The sequence below is a fragment of the Peromyscus maniculatus genome, chromosome 23, assembly GCF_049852395.1.
Source record: "Peromyscus maniculatus bairdii isolate BWxNUB_F1_BW_parent chromosome 23, HU_Pman_BW_mat_3.1, whole genome shotgun sequence".
In the NCBI taxonomy this organism is placed as follows: Eukaryota; Metazoa; Chordata; class Mammalia; order Rodentia; family Cricetidae; genus Peromyscus; species Peromyscus maniculatus.
The window spans coordinates 41,493,097-41,514,291 of record NC_134874.1 but is presented as its reverse complement, the minus strand read 5'-3'; the positions used below and the strand labels follow the sequence as shown (position 1 = coordinate 41,514,291).

The window sequence follows — 21,195 nt, the reverse complement described above, 5'->3', positions numbered from 1 at the left end:
TTTTATGTTTCCAGTTTATCTTTAACCAAATTCCAAAATCTTCCTGCACCCCCTTTTTACTCTACCATGATGTTTTGCTACTCTTCTGTGTCCCACTTAGAAACACTCTATTAATCACTAGTCCCACCATGACTTATTTTTTCTTTTTCTCTTTTATTCATAACTATACCTACAATAACTAACATGTCAGTATAGAGAGAATGGAGTCTGCCTATACGCACAAAAATAGTTAGGCCTTAAATAATGACTAATGACTGTTTTGAAGTCAACTACTACTCTATTTTCATAGAGATTTTGCTGATTTTTGATAATTATTGTTGCAAACAGGGATCACCTAACAGAGGATCTCTGGGGGAAGAGCTCGGAATGCTGAACATAAGCCTAATAGAAGAAAACGTCACCTCAACTCTACTACAGCCCAGGCTTTCCTGAAAACTAAAAAAACTCCTACTGTAGGGAGAAAGATGACTTGAATTTAAAAAAATAACAAAACCTAGCCATTGATGTAACCACAGATGGGCATTTCTTAGTTTTAAGGAATAAGTAACATGACAAACTACATCAATTATCCTTCAATCACAGAGTAATCACAAATAAAGGTAATTTTTTAAATTTAATTTTAACAGGATAAGAAATCAAAGTGATTATATATTATGTTCAAAGAATTTAATGAACAGATGCCTGTCTCCTGAATTGATCCCAAGAAAACGCCAAACACTTAAAAAAAAAAATAAGAAAATTGAATCAGGATATTCTGATAGAATTTGATAACGAGATAGATACACAGAAGAAAAACAACATGAAATGATGACGGAAATGAAAGTTTCCTCAAGTGTGGATGGCTTTCCCTTTTCTTTTCCAGGGTACTCTTGAGGAGAGAGGAATAAGATATATTAGGTAGAAAGAGAGAACTAGCTGGTGAAAGGAAAGACAGAAACACAGGATATCTTCGGGAGGACCTGGGTCAATACCCAATGGCCCCGTTGGTCTCTTCAAAAGGGCTTTTTATAACAGGTAAAAGGGGGTGGGGCAAAAGATCTCCTCCTTGCTAGATCAAAGCATACTGCACAGCCAAGATCAGACCCTTCCAAACACCACCCACATGATCAAGCCATCACCTTATGTAGCCCTGCAGGGTAAAGCAAGCTCACATCTCACTAGGAAACCTCTGTGATCCCCCACAATTAAGTCAAATATAAATTCAGTGGAAAGCGTCAGAGATGGAGTAGATTTTGTAGAAGACAGAAGCTGAAGGCATGAAGACAAGGCAGAGTTATAAGATCATTCAGTCATTATTAGTGATCAATTTGTTAAACAGTTGGATGGAACATGTAAGTTTTGGGAATGTAAGGAGAAAGTCTATGACTTTCAGCATAGAACAATGAAAAGAATTCCATGTTAATGGCACAGAAAATATTTTCAATAAAATTACAGAAGTTCCTAGACTTCTGTTGAAAGAAGGAAAGAAATGTCCACCAACTTCCAAAATGAATAAAGAGTATAATACAGATAAAAAGACAAAAGAAGAAAATTCCCATTTCACATTGAAGATAATGCATTGAATACACAGAATAAAGAAAGTCTACTGGATGGTGCGAGAGGGAAGACGAAGTCACATTAAAAGACAGGTCAATGAGCATATCTCCTGTATTTTCAGTGGAAAACAAAAATGCCAGGATGTCTTAAAAGGATGTATTTTATGTTTGGAATAAAGAGCTTCTGAACAATATTAATGTATATATTAGAACGCTATTTATTACAACCAAAGGAGAACAAACTGCCCCTGTTACATCATGCTGAAAAATTTCTCACAATGAAGTATGCTTGCATTATGTAAAGATCAGTTTGGACTGAAGAAAAAAAGTAAATACAGTCAAGAGGCTAGAGGAAAAAATGATGCTAAGACAGCTGTTAAGAAGCGAGAACCAAGACAATGCCAGACAGCAGAAAATCAATAAAATGTCAGGAATCCATGCATAATTTCAATAAGAAGTCTAAATATTAACAGTCTATATTCCTTTATCAAAAGACACAGACTAAGGCTAAAAATAGTGATACATCCTTTAATCTCAGCACTCAAGAGCACTCAAGGCAGGCAGATCGCTCTGAGATTCAGATAAGTCTCATCACCATAGCCAGTTCTAGACAAGCTAGGAATACATACATTCTGTCTTTTAATAAATAAATAAGTAAGTAATGCAAAGACTAGCAGAATGGATTAGCAATCATAATGCTTTATCCTGGCCCAAGAAATGTACCCAACCACCAGATATCAATGTAGGAAACAAATATGCATCACTATTCCAATAGCAAATTAAAGTTAGTCCAAGGATGAAGAAGATCACTTTATGCATTTTAAAGGAACTATCCACCCACAAGACATTGCAATATGTGCACTTAATTTCATAAGAACATGCTAACAGGTATAATACCAAATAATAAATTCTGTAACATATGAGTGACTTCTATACTCACTCTTAAATATATTATCTGTAACAAAATAAACAGAGAAACATTGGATGTAGATGACATTAATTTAACTTTGATTCAAGTTTTATTCAAGAGATGGAGGAGCCCAGCCTGCCCCCGACAACTTCCCTGCCACCGGGCAGCTCCCCTTCTAGTCCCACCGGGAGGGATCCCCATTTCCAAGCCCCCGGCAGCCCCTGCAGTCTCCGCGCCCTGCCCCCACGCCCATCTGCCCAAGACCCCAGCCACTTCCTGAGACTTAGAGACCGGCCCCCAGCTCCCAGCCTGCCCCCGACGACTTCCCTTCTGGACCAGAGGTGAGTACCCGGGTCCAACCCGGACCCCATCCCTGGGCACCAGCCACCCCGGGAGGACCTGCCCAGCTTGGCGCCGGGTTCTGGCCACCGGGCAGCTCCCCTTCTAGCCCCACCGGGAGGGATCCCCATTTCCAAGCCCCCGGCAGCCCCTGCAGTCTCCGCGCCCTGCCCCCACGCCCATCTGCCCAAGACCCCAGCCACTTCCTGAGACTTAGAGACCGGCCCCCAGCTCCCAGCCTGCCCCCGACGACTTCCCTTCCTGACCAGAGGTGAGTACCCGGGTCCAACCCGGACCCCATTCCTGGGCACCAGCCACTCCTGAGAGGCCTGCCCAGCTTGGCGCCGGGTTCTGGCCACCGGGCAGCTCCCCTTCTAGCCCCACCGGGAGGGATCCCCTTTTCCAAGCCCCCGGCAGCCCCTGCAGTCTCCGCGCCCTGCCCCCACGCCCATCTGCCCAAGACCCCAGCCACTTCCTGAGACTTAGAGACCGGCCCCCAGCTCCCAGCCTGCCCCTGACGACTTCCCTTCTGGACCAGAGGTGAGTGCCTGGGTCCAGCCCGGACCCCATCCCTGGCCACCAGCCACTCCTGAGAGGCCTGCCCAACTTGGCACCAGGTTCTGGCCACCGGGCAGCTCCCCTTCTAGCCCCACCGGGAGGGATCCCCATTTCCAAGCCCCCGGCAGCCCCTGCAGTCTCCGCGCCCTGCCCCCACGCCCATCTGCCCAAGACCCCAGCCACTTCCTGAGACTTAGAGACCGGCCCCCAGCTCCCAGCCTGCCCCCGACGACTTCCCTTCTGGACCAGAGGTGAGTACCCGGGTCCAACCCGGACCCCATCCCTGGGCACCAGCCACCCCGGGAGGACCTGCCCAGCTTGGCGCCGGGTTCTGGCCACCGGGCAGCTCCCCTTCTAGTCCCACCGGGAGGGATCCCCATTTCCAAGCCCCCGGCAGCCCCTGCAGTCTCCGCGCCCTGCCCCCACGCCCATCTGCCCAAGACCCCAGCCACTTCCTGAGACTTAGAGACCGGCCCCCAGCTCCCAGCCTGCCCCTGACGACTTCCCTTCTGGACCAGAGGTGAGTGCCTGGGTCCAGCCCGGACCCCATCCCTGGGCACCAGCCACTCCTGAGAGGCCTGCCCAACTTGGCACCAGGTTCTGGCCACCGGGCAGCTCCCCTTCTAGCCCCACCGGGAGGGATCCCCATTTCCAAGCCCCCGGCAGCCCCTGCAGTCTCCGCACCCTGCCCCCACGCCCATCTGCCCAAGACCCCAGCCACTTCCTGAGACTTAGAGACCGGCCCCCAGCTCCCAGCCTGTCCCCGACTGCCATTCTGGACCAGAGCTTGCCCCTGACTTCCCTTCTGGACCAAAGAGTTGGACAAGAGAACTCCCTTTTGGACAAGAGAGAGAGTCTTCCTGAGTCTGTCAGCTCTTTGTGAAACAAGTCCACTGATAAGACCAAGAAGGAATCACAAGGAGATGGGCAGACGTCAAAGCAGAAGTACATACAGCAAAATGAAGAGCAATACAGCATCACCAGAACCTAGCTCGCCTCCAACATCTAGACCTGAACACCAAAAATTGGAAGAAGCAGAAGAAAGTAGCCTTATGAGTAACTTCATGAAGAAGGTAGAGGCTTGTGTAGAGGAAAAGACAAGAAAATTGGAAGAACGCTGTAAACAACTAGAGAAAAGGGCAAACAAATTAGAAGAAAACAATAAAGCCCTCCAAGAAAACAATAAAGTCCTGGAAGAAAACATTAAAATCCTGGAAGAAAACAATAAAGCACTGAAAGAAAATCATGAAAAAGCAATGAAACAAACAAAGGAAACAGTCCAAGATCTGAAAAGGGAAATTGAAAAAATGAAAAAGACACAAACAGAGGGAATGCTGGAAATAGAAAACCTGAGTAAAAGATCAGGAACTTCGGATGCAAGTATAACCAACAGAATGCAAGAGATGGAAGAGAGGATTTCTGGCATTGAAGATACAGTAGAAGAAATAGTTCCATCAGTCGAAGGAAACACTAAAGCCAACAAAGTCATGAACCAAAATGTCCAAGAAATCTGGGACACCATAAAAAGACCAAACCTACGAATTATAGGGATAGAAGAAGGTGAAGAATACCAACTCAAAGGCACAGAAAATATATTCAACAAAATTATAGAAGAAAACTTTCCCAACTTAAAGAAGGAAATTCCTATGAAGATACAAGAAGCCTATAGAACACCAAACAGACTAGACCCCCAAAAAAAGTCCCCTCGACACATAATAATTAAACAACTAAATGTACAGAATAAAGAAAGAATATTAAGAGCAGCCAAGGAAAAAGGCCAAGTGACCTATAAAGGTAAACCCATCAGAATAACACCCGATTTCTCAATGGAGACTTTGAAAGCCAGAAGGACCTGGACAGATGTAATGCAGACACTAAGAGACCATGGATGTCAGCCCAGACTAATATAGCCAGCAAAACTTTCAATCATCATAGACGGAAGGAACAAGACATTCGAAGACAAAGCCAGATTTAAACAATACCTATCCACAAACCCAGCCCTACAGAAAGCACTAGAAGGAAAATTCCAACCGACGTAAGTCAGATACACACTTGAAAACACAGGCAATAGATAAAGCCACAACAGTAAACCCCAAAGAAGAGAAGTACACACACACTACCACCAAAAATAACAGAGATGAAGAATCACTGTTCATTAATATCCCTTAATATCAACGGACTTAATTCACCTATAAAAAGACATAGACTTACAGAATGGATACGAAAGCAGGACCCATCCTTCTGCTGCATACAAGAAACACATCTCAAATTCAAAGATAGACACTACCTAAGAATAAAAGGCTGGGAAAAGACTTTTCAATCAAATGGTCTTAAGAAACAAGCAGGGGTAGCCATCCTGATATCCAACAAAATAGACTTCAAACTAAAATCAATCAAAAGAGATCAAGAAGGACATTACATCCTCGTCACAGGAAAGATCGACCAAGATGAAGTTTCAATTCTGAACATATATGCCCCAAACATAAGGGCACCCACATATGTAAAAGAAACATTACTAAAGCTTAAACCACATATAAAACCCCACACATTAATAGTGGGAGATCTCAACACCCCACTTTCACCACTGGACAGATCTCCCAAATCGAAACTTAACAGAGAAATAAAGGACTTAACCGATGTCATGACCCAATTGGACCTAATAGATATCTACAGAACATTCCATCCTAACAAGAAAGAATATACTTTCTTCTCAGCACCCCATGGAACTTTCTCTAAAATCGACCACATACTTGGCCACAAAGCAAATCTCAACAGATACAAAACAATCAGAATAACCTCCTGTGTTCTATCAGATCACCATGGTTTAAAGCTAGATTTCAACAACAAAAACTACAGAAAACCTACAACCTCATGGAAACTGAATAATGCTCAACTGAATCACCAATGGGTTAAGGAAGAAATAAAGAAAGAAATTAAAGACTTCCTAGAGATCAATGAAAATGAAGACACCACATACCCAAACTTATGGGACACTATGAAAGCAGTGTTAAGAGGGAAATTCATAGCACTAATTGCCCACATAAAGAAGTTGGAGAAATCACACACTAGTGAATTAACAGCACATCTGAAAGCTCTAGAACAAGAAGAAGCAAAGTCTCCCAGGAAGAATAGACGCCAGGAAATTATCAAAGTGAGAGGTGAAATTAATAAATTAGAAACTAAGAGAATAATACAAAAAATTAATGAAACAAAGAGTTGGTTCTTTGAGAAAATCAACAAGATAGACAAGCCCTTATCCAAACTAACCAAAAGACAGAGAGAGAGAATCCAAATCAACAAAATCAGAAATGAAAAGGGGGACATAACAACAGACATTGAGGAAATCCAGAGAATTATAAGGTCATATTTCAAAAACCTCTACTCCACAAAACTGGAACACCTAAAAGAAATGGACATTTTTCTGGATAGATACCACATACCCAAGTTTAATCAAGACCAGATAAACTATTTAAATAGTCCAATAACCCCTAAGGAAATAGAAACAGTCATTAAAGGTCTCCCAACCAAAAAAAGCCCAGGACCAGATGGTTTCAGCGCAGAATTCTACCAGATCTTCAAAGAAGAGTTAATACCAATACTCTCTAAATTGTTCCACATAATAGAAACAGAAGGAACATTACCAAACTCCTTCTATGAGGCTACAATTACCCTGATTCCTAAACCAAACAAGGATGCAACAAAGAAAGAGAACTACAGACCGATCTCCCTCATGAACATTGATGCAAAAATACTCAATAAAATACTGGCAAACAGACTCCAAGAACACATCAGAACAATTATCCACCATGATCAAGTAGGCTTCATCCCAGGGATGCAAGGGTGGTTCAACATACGAAAGTCCATCAATGTAATACACCATATAAACAAACTCAAAGAAAAAAACCACATGATCATCTCACTAGATGCAGAAAAGGCATTTGACAAAATCCAACACCCCTTCATGATAAAAGTCTTGGAGCGATCAGGAATACAGGGAACATACCTAAACATAATAAAGGCAATATATAGCAAACCAACAGCCAACATCAAATTAAATGGAGAGAAACTCAAAGCAATTCCACTAAAATCAGGAACGAGACAAGGCTGTCCACTCTCCCCATACTTATTCAATATAGTACTTGAAGTTCTAGCCAGAGCAATAAGACAACATAAGGAGATTAAGGGGATTCAAATTGGAAAGGAAGAAGTCAAGCTTTCCCTATTTGCAGACGACATGATAGTATACTTGAGTGACCCCAAAGATTCCACCCAGGAATTGATAAAGCTTATAAACACCTTCAGCAACATAGCAGGATACAAGATCAACTCAAAAAAATCAGTAGCCCTCCTATATACAATGGACAAAGAAGCTGAGAAGGCAATTAGAGATACATCACCCTTTACAATAGCTAAAAATGACATAAAATACCTTGGGGTAACACTAACCAAGCAAGTGAAGGACCTATATGACAAGAACTTTAAGTCCCTGAAAAAAGAAATTGAAGAAGATCTCAGAAAATGGAAGGATCTCCCATGCTCATGGATAGGCAGGGTTAACATAGTAAAAATGGCAATCTTACCAAAAGCAATTTACAGATTCAATGCAATCCCCATCAAAATACCAACACAATTCTTCACAGATCTGGAAAGAACAATACTCAACTTCATACGGAAAAACAAAAAACCCAGGATAGCTAAAAGAAACCTGTACAATAAAACAACTTCTGGAGGCATCACAATCCCCGACTTCAAGCTCTACTATAGAGCTACAGTAATAAAAACAGCCTGGTATTGGCATAAAAACCGACATGTGGACCAATGGAATCGAATTGAAGACCCTGACATTAACCCACACACCTATGGACATATAATTTTTGACAAAGAAGCCAAAAGTGTACAATGGAAAAAAGAAAGCATCTTCAACAAATGGTGCTGGCATAACTGGATATCAGCGTGTAGAAGGCTGCAAATAGATCCATATCTGTCACTGTGCACAAAACTTAAGTCCAAGTGGATCAAAGACCTCAACATAAATCCAGCTACTCTGAACCTGCTAGAAGAAAAAGTAGGAAATAGTCTTGAACGCCTTGGCATAGGAGATCACTTCCTAAATATAACACCAGTAGCGCAGACACTGAGACAAACAATCAATCAATGGGACCTCTTGAAACTGAGAAGCTTTTGTAGAGCAAAGGATACGGTCAACAAGGCAAAGCGACAGCCTACAGAATGGGAAAAGATCTTTACCAACCCCACATCTGACAGAGGACTGATATCCAGAATATATAAGGAACTCAAGAAATTAGACATCAAAAGGACCAACAGTCCAATTGAGAAATGGGCTTTAGAACTAAACAGAGAATTCTCAACAGAGGAATCCCAAATGGCTGAAAGACATTTAAGGAATTGCTCAACTTCCCTAATCATCAGGGAAATGCAAATCAAGACAACTCTGAGATACCACCTTACGCCTGTCAGAGTGGCTAAGATCAAAAACACTGAAGACACTTTATGCTGGAGAGGATGTGGAACTAGGGGAACTCTCCTCCACTGCTGGTAGGAATGCAAGCTTGTACAACCACTTTGGAAATCAATATGGCGCTTTCTTAGAAAATTGGGAATCAATCTCCCCCAAGATCCAGCTATACCACTCCTGGGCATATACCCAAGAAATGCTCAATCATACCACAAGAGCACTTGCTCAGCTATGTTCATATCAGCATTGTTTGTAATAGCCAAAACCTGGAAACAACCTAGATGCCCTTCAACTGAAGAATGGATAAATAAATTGTGGCACATATACACAATGGAATACTACTCAGCAGAGAAAAACAACGACATCACACGGTTTGCAGGCAAATGGATGGATCTAGAAAAAATCATCCTGAGTGAGGTAACCCAGACTCAGAAAGACAAATATGGTATGTACTCACTCATAGGAAGATGCTAGATGTGGAACAAGGATGACTAGACTGCTACTCACATCACCAGTGAGGCTACCTGGAAAACGGGACCCCAAAAAAAGACACGGAGAAATGGACGAGATCTACATGAATAGCCTGGTCATGAGTGGGAACAATGAAGGGCGACAGTCGAGGGAAAGAGTGGGAGATCCTAGCTGGATCAAGAAAAGAGAGGGAGAACAAGGAATAGGAGACCATGGTAAATGAAGACCACATGAGAAGGTGAGAAGGGGAGGAAGCAGAGAGCTAGGGAGGCCCACGGAGATCCACAAAGATACCCCCTCAAAAGACTGCTGGCAATGGTCGCGAGACGGCAGGAACTGACCTACTCTGCTGATGGGATGGCCAGACACCCAGATAGTGGTGCCATAAACCCCATCCAAGGACTGAGGAATCTGAAGGCAGACATCCACGGCTGGGCCCCTGGTGGAGCACTGGGAGTCTAATTAGTGAGTAAGAAGAGGGTTTATATGAGAGAGAATTGTTGAAGCCAAGGTTGGATAAAGCACCGGGACAAATAACCAAATGAATGGAAGCACAGGATCTATTAACCAAAGGCTGAGGGGCCCCCAACTGGATCAGGCCACCTGAATGGGTGAGACAGTCATTTGGCTTGATCTGTTTGGGAGGCAGCTGTGCATTGGTGCCAGGTCCTGGGCTCGTTGCATGAGTTGGCTGTTTGAATCCTGGGACTTATGCAGGGACACTTGGCTCGGTCTGGGAGGGGGGAATGGACCTGCCTGGACTGAGTCTACCAGGTCAACCCCGGTCCTCGGGGGAGACCTTGATCTGGAGGAGGTGGGAATGGGGGGTGGGCTGGGGGGAGGGGTGGGCGAGAGGGGGAGAACAGGGGATTCTTTGGCTATTATGTTGAACTGAATGGTGTTGTAAAATAATAATAATAATAATAATAATAATAATAATAATAATAATAATAATAAAACAAAAAAAGAAATAAAATTAAAAAAAAGAGATGGAGGAATGATTTAATATATGTAAATGTATAAGTACAAATCATAACATTATTGGTTCAAAGACAGAAATCACATAATCATCTCATACCTATCAAAAAGTATAAAAATATGTGGCAATGATGGATAACAACATGTGGTATGAAAATTCAAAGAAGGATAAAAGAACCAGATCATACTGCAGTGAAAGCTAGATGGGGGAGATAAGAATTATGTATGGATATGCTACTAGGGACCTCTTTACTTTGTATGGTAATTAAAATAAGTCTAAGATCTTAATATAGTTGAAAACAGACTATATACCTGTAGAGAAAGCCAATGGATTGAAAAAGTCAAATGTAATAAGCTTTCTGGTGTTTTTCACAAAGGGATCCTGGGGTTTGTTGAGGGAATCCACCTTCACTCCAAATAAGGTACCAATGGTCACATCCATGCTGTAGGCCCCAAAGATGCTGAGTAGAGAAACATGGAAGTTAATGTGTTACTGACACAACCTCTGAGCTATGTGACCATTTGTCTGCAGCATCATCAACACAGCCTGAGTTTACTACTGTGGTGTCTTCAGAACTCAACATGATTTTACTACCCACACCATTTCCAGAAACTTCTCCTTCTTCAGTTAGTTGAAAGAGAGACAGAAGAAATTTGTTTCTTGCTGATATTTTTCTAAAACCCTCAGCAAAACCTGATGATTAGGTTGTTGAAAGTAATAGCTATAATACTCTAGACAAACCAATGTCCTCTGATGTAGTACATATATTTTCTTCCCACATTTCTTAATTTCCACATCTGCAGCTTTTCAAATTTTTTGTCTTTCATTCTAAACTATATAACTTGACTTCTAAAACATACAAGATGACAAAAGGTCTCAGATACACAAGGAAGAGTCACTCACAAGGTATTAATGGAACTGTACCTTAATGTGTGGTTCACAGCAGGGTAACATAATGCCTCTCCTTTACTCTGGCTCTGGAATAATTTTAGCTACCTGTCAGGCAGAGGGAGGTCTCCAGATGGGGCACAGAGTCCCCAGTGAATGCATGCATCACTACTCACTCTTTCATGTTAACACTCTTGCCCTTCTCTACTTCCTGACTCATGTTTTTCACCATCACATCTCCATATTCTTGGACGATGGGGAACATCTAAGCAAAAAACACAACACAGGCTCATGGTAAATGGCAACATCTGAGTCCATAAATAACAAATCTTTTGAAATTATAAAAAGATAATCATATTTTTAAAAGGACTATATAAGACAAAATAACAACAACAAAACAAATCAAAAAATCAGTGCAACAATGAAACAAAATAAAAACCATTATTAGCAATGTAATGCTCAAAGGAACATCTCTTTAAAGGGTATGATATTATTTCTCCCAATCTTCAGATAAAATCTCCATTTACAATAAAAAGTTCTTCATTAACTTACCTCCTTCAGTTTTCCACTACTAAAGGTTGGTGTCAGCAATGATCGAATTCTTTTCCATTCTTCATTCTCAGATCTTGCTACACCTTTTTTCATTATTCCAGTTGGACCAAGAAACTACAATATCAAGAAAAATAGATTTTGCTCTTCATTAGGTTGGTTATCCTAACAGTTATAAAACCTGTATGAAATAGACAACATTCCTTAACAGCTACTAACCCTCTTCTAGGGGCAGGTTTTATGCTAGTCTCTCAGTAACAGTTCCTCAAACTAGGGCTGAAGCAATGGCTCAGTGTTTAACACTACTTGCTCCTCTTGCACAGGACTCGGGTTCAATTCTTAGCAGCTACTTTAGGTGGTTCACAACTGCCAGTAACTCCAGTTCTGGGTGTCTGATGACCTCTTCTCTCTGTGAGTACTTGCACACATGCAGTACACATACATACATTCAGGTACACATATGTGATAAATAAAATATGTAAAATGCCTCAAAGTTAAAGTACAGATACATACACCACCTGTGTGGGATAAAGTTGTTATATTACAATCTTCATTTCAATATGATTCTCTCCGTAGAAAACAAAACTGCTTTTCTACGTGAATATACAGGTAGTAGATCAAATTGTTCTCCAAGTCAGTATAGAAAAAGTTGGTTTCTTAGTTAGGTTTCTATTGCTGCGCTAAAGACCATGGAAAAAATCAACTCCTGATGGAGAGGGTTTAGTAATCTTACAACTCTCAGGCCATAGTCTGTCACTGAGAAAAGTCAAGGTAGGAACTTAAGGCAGGAATCTGAAGGCAGGAACTGAAGCAGAAGCTTTAGAGGAATGCCCCTTTTGTCTTGCTCACCATGGTTTGCTCAGCCTGATTTCAAATACAACCCAGGACTAACTGCCCAGGGGTGGCACCAACCACAGTGAGTTGAGCACAGTCACTAATTAAGAAAATGCCCCACAGCCTTTCTATAAGTACGCTGATGGAGGCATTTCTCAACTGAGGTTTCTCTTCCTAACTATGTCTAGGTTTGCTTCAAGTAGCCAAAATGCAATGAGAACCATAGGGTACATATAGGAGGGCTATATTGGCAAACATTTCCTTAGACCAGTTTTGCACTCACAAGTATCTTCAGCTTGAGCTATTTTGAAAAGAAGTGACATGATATAGTAATTATTAAATTATCACATATACTGAGCGATTAGGTATTATTAGCCTAAGCACCACCATATATCATGGAAATACCTCTCCTTGATTGTTTATACTGAAATATAAGCAAAAGAGCAATATTATTTTCTTTCTCCAATGGAAAGTTTCTTCTGCCATATGCGCCCATATTTGATTTTAACTTGGAATATTTCAATAGTTCCTAATCATATAAATACATGTTAATAGTGAGAGGGAAATTTCATACATGTGATACAAACATCAAACATCACTAGATCTCTCCATGCTAGATCTCTCATCACTAGATCACTAGTATCTCTCCATGCTAGAGAACTGGTCTGCTACATCAAACAAAGCCTTCATCCAGTACCTCACTTTGTTAAGAAAACCTGGTTTTCCCATTAAGAAACCATTTTAAAAGATCTGTTCACACCTTTAACTACATTTTAACCTGGTGTCTAGCTATTGCAATGAGAGGAAAAGATAAACTAAAAGGCATGCAGAATTTGCTGGAAATGGAAATTTTTCCATGTTAAAGTTATGTTAATAATTATGTGGAAGAAATAAAGATTATATATCAAAAATTAAGGAAATTGGATTTATCATTTTCTTTGGCTGATGAATCTGTTTCCTCTATCATATCCTCAATGCCTGAGATTCTCTCTTCCATTTTTTGTATTCTGTTGGTTATGCTTGCCTCTGTAGTTTCTGTTCATTTACTCAGATTTTCCTTTTCCTGAATTCCCTCAGCTTATGTTTTCTTTATTGCTTCTGTTTCAATTTTCAGGTCTTGAACTGTTTCCTTCACCTGTTTGATTGTTTTTTCTTGGGTTTCTTGACTTTCTATAAGAGATTTCTTGATTTCCTCCAATTTTTTTTGTTTTTCTTTTCCTCCATTTCTTTAAGCGAATTTTTCATTTCCTCTTTTAGGGTCTCTATCATCTTCATAAAGTTGTTTTTAAGGTCATTTTCTTCTGGGTCATCTGCTTTGGGATGTTCGGGTCTTGCTGTTGTAGATCACTAGGCTCAGGTGGTACTGTGTTACTCTTTATGTTGTTTAATGTGTTCTTACACGGCCGTCTACCCATTTCTTCTTTTAATTCAAACAGGTGGGGCTCCAGGTCACTCTTCTACCAGTTGGTCCAGATGGGGTGTCTGGCTCCTGTGTTTGTTCTTCTTCCCAATTGTTCCAGAAGGCAGCTTATATATAGCTCTGGTGGTCACTGTTCCCCCCTGTGCAGGGTGGGCTTATGGCTCTGGTGGTCACTAGTGCCACAGGGGATGGTTGGCTTGGCGAAGGGGCTGGAGAAGAGGCAGTTGTCCTGTCCCTGGGGCTCCAATGGCTTGGGGGGAGGGTCATAGAATGTGCCCCTGGGGGCCTAGGGGCTGGAGAACTGGTCTGCCCAGTCCAGAGATTGGGGCTTTATCTGTTGCCAACTGGTGCAGGATGAGCTTATGGCACTGGTGGTCACTGGTGCAACAGGGGATGGTTGGATTCATGAGGAGGTCGGGGAAGAAGCAGCTGCCTGGTCTCTGGGGCTGTATTGGTTTGGGGGAGGGGCACGGAATGTGTCCCTGGGGCCTGGGGGCTAGAGAACTGGTCTGCTCAGTCCGGAGATCAGGGCCTTACTTGTTCCCAAGCAGCGCAGAGTGGGCTTAGGGCGCTGGTGGTCACTAGTGTTGCAGGGGATGGTTGGTTTGGTGGGGGTAAGGGTGGGGAAGAATCTATTTTTCTCTTTTTTGGGGGGGAGGGGAGAGGAAAAGGTTTATTTCATCTCACAACTGTCAGGGTACTCTCCATCACCATCACCGAGGAAGGTTTCAGGAACCTTGAAGCAGGAACCGATAACTTTGTTATTCTCTTGTTTCTCTTTGTTCCACCTCTGCTACTCTTCAGAGATCATCCTCTGACATTGTTTCACAGGCTGACAGGGACTCTTCAGTCTCTTTCTTTTAGGTTTGTCTTTCACACTCCCTTATCCTAAATTTACCCTCATCTTTGCTTTTGAGAAGTCCAAGGCCGAAACTGTTTTTATCTATGTCCCAAATCTATCCGTATCATTTTTTTTTTTATTATTTAGTCCCAAGGATGCTTTTCAAATTACTTGATTGTTCCATTATTTCAAGTGACTAATTTCTGTCTTTTCTAGTTTTTGTGTTACTGAAGGACAGACTCAGCCAAGTAGAATTTACACCACAAGGCAACTTATAACAGGTTTTCAGCAACAGCTTCTATTTTCTTTCTTAAAAGTCAGTTTCAAGATCCCCTTTAGTGCCAGACACCCCTCGTCCCAAGCTATCTTGCAGGCTGCCTTTTTGGACTCTGAGAAAGTTGACTTGGTCCCCTTGTAGCTACATTGGAGGAGGGTTGCAGTAGAGCCAGAAAAGGAGGTAGCTGTATAGCACCACGGGTACTCAAGCACTGGGGGAGGGGCATGGCAGTGGGCATTGCCAGGCACCGCAGGACCACCAATCTTTTTTCATCAGTTGTTAACTCTCTCTATAGAATGTAAGAAGTTGTAAAAAGAATGCAAACTTCCAGAAACAACAATGTACATGAAGGGGCCTCATTTGGGGGCACCTTACCCAAGTGAGCAGATTACAGAGAGGCCTTCAACTGTTGAACTGGGCTGTCCTAGGCCTGTGAAGTTAAAGTTCAAGAAGTATTGTCCCCAGAAGCCAGGTCTTCATCACACTCAGCTTTCATAAAATCGTATTCAGACAGGAGTGGAGCATTTCACTTTACTCCCAGCCATTGTCTTTGATCATGTGGGCAAATTCAATAATAAAATTTTCCTTCTTTGTATTTCTGACTGCTCTCAAAGGTATGTTCATATTTCCACTGAGTATAGTCTTACAGGTCTCACGGTATTTGTCGGCCACTGCATGCAGCCTAGTTAGAAGGACTCTCTTCTCAGTGGGGCCACAGCCCACATTCACCACAGAATTGAAGAGGTCCTCCCTGACTCCCCTGAAAGAACTTGGAGATAAGATCATTGTGACTGACAAGATGGGCTCTGCAGTGGATACAGCTGTAAGGTCTGTGACAGTGTGGCAGGTAAGCTTGGAAAGTTTTGGACTTGGTCATTTTTACCATGTCTGCTGGGTGCTTGTCCCTCAGCTCTGGGCCAGCACTGGAGGAACTATGGCTCAGTCAGACTCTCTGACAAAAGAAACAATGGAAAATAACACGTACGAGTTGTTGCTAATTTTTAATACAAAACATCCAGGAAATCTTGGAAACCATAGAAATCCAAACCTAAGAATAATAGGGATAGAAGAAGGAGAGGCATTCCAGCTGAAAGGCACAGAAAGTATATTCAACGAAATTATAGAAAAAAAACTTTCCTAACCTAAAGAAAGACATGCCTAGGAAGGTACAAAAAGCATATAGAACACCAAATAGACTGGACCACAAAAAGGTCCTCTTGTCACATAATAGCCAATACCATAAACATACAGAATAAAGAAAGAAAATTAAGAGCAGCAAAAGAAAAAGGTCAAGCAACATATAAAGACAGACCTATCAGAATTACACCTGACTACTCAATGGAAACTCTGAAAGCCAGAGAGTCCTGAACAGACATTCTGTAGATACTAAGAAATCACAGATGCCAGCCCAGACTATTATACAAAGAAAAGCTTTCAATCACTGTAGATGAAGAAAACAAGATATATCATTTCAAAACCAGATTAAACATTACATATCCACAAATCCAGCCCTACAGAAAGTACTAGAAGGAAAACTCCAACCCAAGGAAGCTAGCTGCAACCACCAAAATACAGGCAACAGATAATCTCACATCAACAAATCCCAAAGAAGGGAAACACATACACACAACCACCTCAAAATATCAGGAATTAACAAACACTGGCTATTTATATCCCTTAATATCAATGGACTCAGTTAACTATAAAAAGACACAGGCTCACAGAATGGATACAAATCCTCCTGCTGCATACAAGAAACACACTTCAACTTCAAAGACAGATACTACCTCAGAGTAAAAGGCTGTGAAATGATTTTCCAATCAAATGGACTTAAGAAGCAAGCTGGTGTAGCTATCCTAATATCTAATAAAATAGACTTCAAACTAAAATCAATCGAAAGAGATTGGGAAGGACATTACATATTCATCACAGGAAAGATCCACAAAAATGAAGCCTCAATTCTGAACATTTATGCCCCAAATACAAGGGTACCCACATATGTAGAGGAAACATTACTAAAGCTTAAATCACACACAAACCCCATACACTAGCAGTGCGACACTTCAACACCCCACTCTTACCAATGGATAAATCTGCCAGACTGAAACTTAACAGAGAAATAAGGGAACTAAAAGATGTTATGATTTCAATGGACCTAACAGACATCTATAAAACATTTTGCCCAAACACAAAAGCATATACATTCTTTTCAGTGCCACAGGAAACCTTCTCCAGTACTGACCACATACCTGGTAACAAAACTAATCTCAACAGATGCAAAAATTTGGAATAACCACCTATATCTTATCAGACCACCATGGCTTAAAGCTAGAATTCAACAATACAAAATGCAGAAAGCCTACAAACTCATTGAAACTGAACAATACTCAACTGAATCACTAAGTGGTCTAGGAAGAAATAAATAAAGAAATTAAAGACGTCCTAGAATTCAATGAAAATGAAAGCACAACATATCCAAACTTATAAGGCACTATGAAAGCAGTGCTAAGAGAAACATTCATAGCACTAGGGCCTACATAAAGAAGTTGGAGAACTCTCACATTAATGACTTAACAGCACACTTGAAAGCTCTAGAACAAAAAGAAGCAAACACACCCAGGAGGAATAGAAGATAGGAAATAACCACATTGAGGGCTGAAAATCAATAAAATAGAAACAAAGAGAGCAATACAAAGAATCAATGAAACAAAGATTTGGTTCTTTGAGAAAATCAACAAGATAGACAAGTCTTTGTCCAAACTAACTAAAAAGCAGAGAGAGAATATCCAAATTAACCAAATCAGAAATGAAAAGGGGGTATAATAACAGATATTTAGGAAATCCAAAGAATCATTAGGTCATACTTCAAAAGCCTGTACTCCACAAAATTGGAAAATGCAAAAAAAAAAAAAAAGATGTTTTTGGATACCACATACCAAAATTAAATCAAGATCAGATAAACAATTTAAATAGACCTATAACCCCTAAGGAAATAGAAATAGTCATCAAAAGTCTCCCAACCAAAACAAGTTCAGAGTCAGATGGTTTCAGTGCAGAATTCTATGAGAATTTCAAAGAAGAGCTAATACCAATACTCTTAGTTCCATACAATAGAAACTGAAGGAACATTACCAAACTCTTTTTACGAGGCTACAGTTACCCTGATACACAAACCACATAAAGACACAACTAGGAAAGAGAATTACAGACCAATTTCCCTCATGAACATTGATGCAAAAATTTTCAAAAAAATACTAGCAAACTGAATCCAAGAACATATCAAAAAAATCATCCACCATGATCAGGTCGGCTTAATCCCAGGGATGCAAGGATGGTTCAACATATGGAAATCTGTCAAATGTAATCCTCCATATAAACAAACTGGAAGAAAATAAACACATGATTATCTCATTAGATGCTGAAAAAGTCTTTGACAAAATCTAACACTCCTTCAAGATAAAAGTCTTGGAGAGGTCAGGAATGCAAGGAACATACCTAAACATAATAAAGGCAATTTACAGCAAGCCAACAGCCTATATCAAACTCAATGGTGAGAAACTGAGGTTGATTCCAGTAAAATCAGGAACAAGACAAGGCTGTTCACTCTCTTCATATATATTCAATAAAGTGGTCAAAGTTCTAGCTAGAGATATAAGACAACCAAATGAGATCAAGTGGATACAAATTGGAAAGGAAGAAGTCAAACTTTCACTATTTGCAGGCAATAAGATAATCTACATAAGTGACCCCAAAAATTCTACCAAGGAACTCCTACAGCTGATAAACTCCTTCAGTAATGTGGCAGGATACAAGATTAACTAAAAAAACTCAGTAGCCCTCCTACATAAAAATGATAAATGGGCTGAGAAAGAAATTAGAGAAACATCACTTTTTACAAAATAACATAAAATATCTCGGGGTAATTCTAACCAAACAAGTGAAAGACCTGAATGACAAAAACTTTAAATATTTGAAGAAAGAAAATGAAGAACATATTAGAAGATTGAAAGATCTCCCATGTTCATGGACAGGTAGGATCAACACAGTGAAAATGGCAGTCTTACCAAAAGCAACCTACAGATTCAATGCAATCCCCATCAAAATCCCAAAGCAGTTCTTCACAGATGCTGAAAGAACAATACTCAACTTCATATGGGAAAACAAAAAAATCCAAGGATAGCCAAAACAATCTTATACAATAGAGGAAGTTCTACTATAGAGCTATAAAATAAAAACAGCTTGGTATTGGCATAAAAACAGACACAGTGATCAGTGGAATCAAATTGAAGACATTGACATTAATCCACACACCTAGGAACACCTGATTTTTGACAAAGAAGCCAAAACTGTACAATGGAAAAAAGAAAGCATCTTCAACAAATGGTGCTGGCATAACTGGATATTTATATGTAGAAGAATGCAAATATATCCATATCTATCTCCATGCACAAAACTCAAGTCCAAATGGATCAAAGACCTCAACATAAATCCAGTTATACTGAATCTCATAGAAGAGAAAATGGGAAATAACCTTGAATGCATTGGCACAGGACACCACTTCCTAAATATAATACCAGTAGCACAGACACTGAGAGCAACAATTAATAAATGGGATCTCTTGAAACTGAGAAGCTTCTACAATATGAAGGACACTGTCAATAAGACGAAAATGCAGCACACAGAATCGGAAAAGATCTTAACCAACCCCACATCTGATAGAGGGCTGATCTCTAAAAATATATAAAGAATCCATCCATATATATATATATGGTGGTATTTTATTTGTACTGAAATGTGATTTTAATTGTATGTTAATAAATAAAGTTGCTTGGAGGTCAGAGCTAATAGCAAGCCATAGCAGAGCTGGGCATTCATGGCGCATGCCTTTAATCCCAGCACTTGGTAGAAGAGCTAGGTAGATCTCTGTGTGGTCAAGGATACAGCCAGTATTGGAGACACACACCTTTAATCTCAATACCATAGAAGACCTGGAGGGCTGTACATACAGGCAGTGACGAGGCAGAACAGAAAGACTATATAAAGACAAACACACAGGAAGTAGGTCTCTTTTGGAGAGGTAGGACCACCGCAGGAGGAAGGGTAATGTATTAGCTCTGAGCTCTGACCTCTTGGCTTTCTTCTTTACGTTGATTCTGTGTTTCTTATTTAATAAGACGGTTGGTTACATCTACATTTGGCGCCCAACGTGACAAGAATCCATTAAAAACCGCTTGGCTTGGCGGCAGGTCTGGTTTCCCGCAAGGGCAGCCAGCTCCCTAGGCCGTTCCCAGGTCTGCTTGGTCTCAGGCCAGACTAACTGTGAGCTACTTGCTTAAAGCTGGTGCTACAAACAACTCAGGCCTGCCCTGCCGAACAGAGCCCCTGCCTGTAAAGCCACCACATGTGGTCAGAGCTTAAGGAAGCCAGAGCCAAGGCTTGACTCGGATCAAGAGGGAACACGTGGCTGGATTTAAGCTTTAGCTGGCTATGCTTTCTTGCGTTCTCTCTCTCTCTCTCTCTCTCTCTCTCTCTCTCTCTCTCTCTCTCTCTCTCTCTCTCTCTCTCTCTCAACACCTCTGACACTAGGTGGCTGTTTTGAAATTCCCTCGGATTTCTACTGTTCTACGCAGACTTGGTAAGTCACAACATATCAGATATTTTAAAAGAAACTATTTAAAAGAGATTTTTTTTCCACATTTAAAAACAAATGGGTTTTATGTATACATTGGAAGAAAATTGGGCTTTGTTTCAAATTTTAGGCAGTCTGACAATGGAACAACTATATGAGAAGATTAATATTGATCAAATTATGCAGTTTATTACTATGCTTATCCTCATTTTACTATTTAAAAAGACAGTCAATTGAAGTGCCAGGATGACAGCTTTAAAAAACTTGTTAAACCTGTAAAAATTCAGACAGAAGAAATTAACAATGAAGTTGTTTCAAGATGGGATCATAAGGTTACAGAAAGAAAGCCTATTTTCACACAGTCACCCTTAAATATCCTGTAACCGTACAACACTTGCCTAATCAAATGACTACACAAAATATTTGGGCTCCAATTGAAATGTTGGATTTAAAAAGGTTTAAGGAGGCAATAGTATCTTATGGCACGCA

The 21,195-nt window shown here is 40.9% G+C and overlaps 1 protein-coding gene and 1 pseudogene across 4 annotated transcripts in view; both read right to left on the bottom strand.

Annotated features, from left to right (window-relative positions):
* The window catches only part of LOC102925065 (cytochrome P450 3A13-like), a 133,182-nt gene that overhangs the window by 14,056 nt on the left and 97,931 nt on the right, over positions 1–21,195 (bottom strand). For all 3 annotated transcript variants that reach the window (XM_076560630.1, XM_076560631.1, XM_076560629.1), the window contains 3 exons: positions 11,709–11,822; positions 11,333–11,421; positions 10,580–10,728 (listed from right to left, as the gene is read on the bottom strand). In XM_076560630.1, coding sequence (XP_076416745.1) covers positions 10,580–10,728; positions 11,333–11,421; positions 11,709–11,822 — 352 coding nt within the window. The remainder of the gene's footprint in view (positions 1–10,579; positions 10,729–11,332; positions 11,422–11,708; positions 11,823–21,195) is intronic.
* Positions 11,831–19,819, bottom strand: LOC121826585 (protein yippee-like 1 pseudogene; annotated as a pseudogene). Its single transcript, XR_013047671.1, has 2 exons — positions 18,573–19,819; positions 11,831–18,458 (listed from the first exon to the last, which is right to left on the bottom strand). The product of XR_013047671.1 is annotated as a protein yippee-like 1 pseudogene (transcript).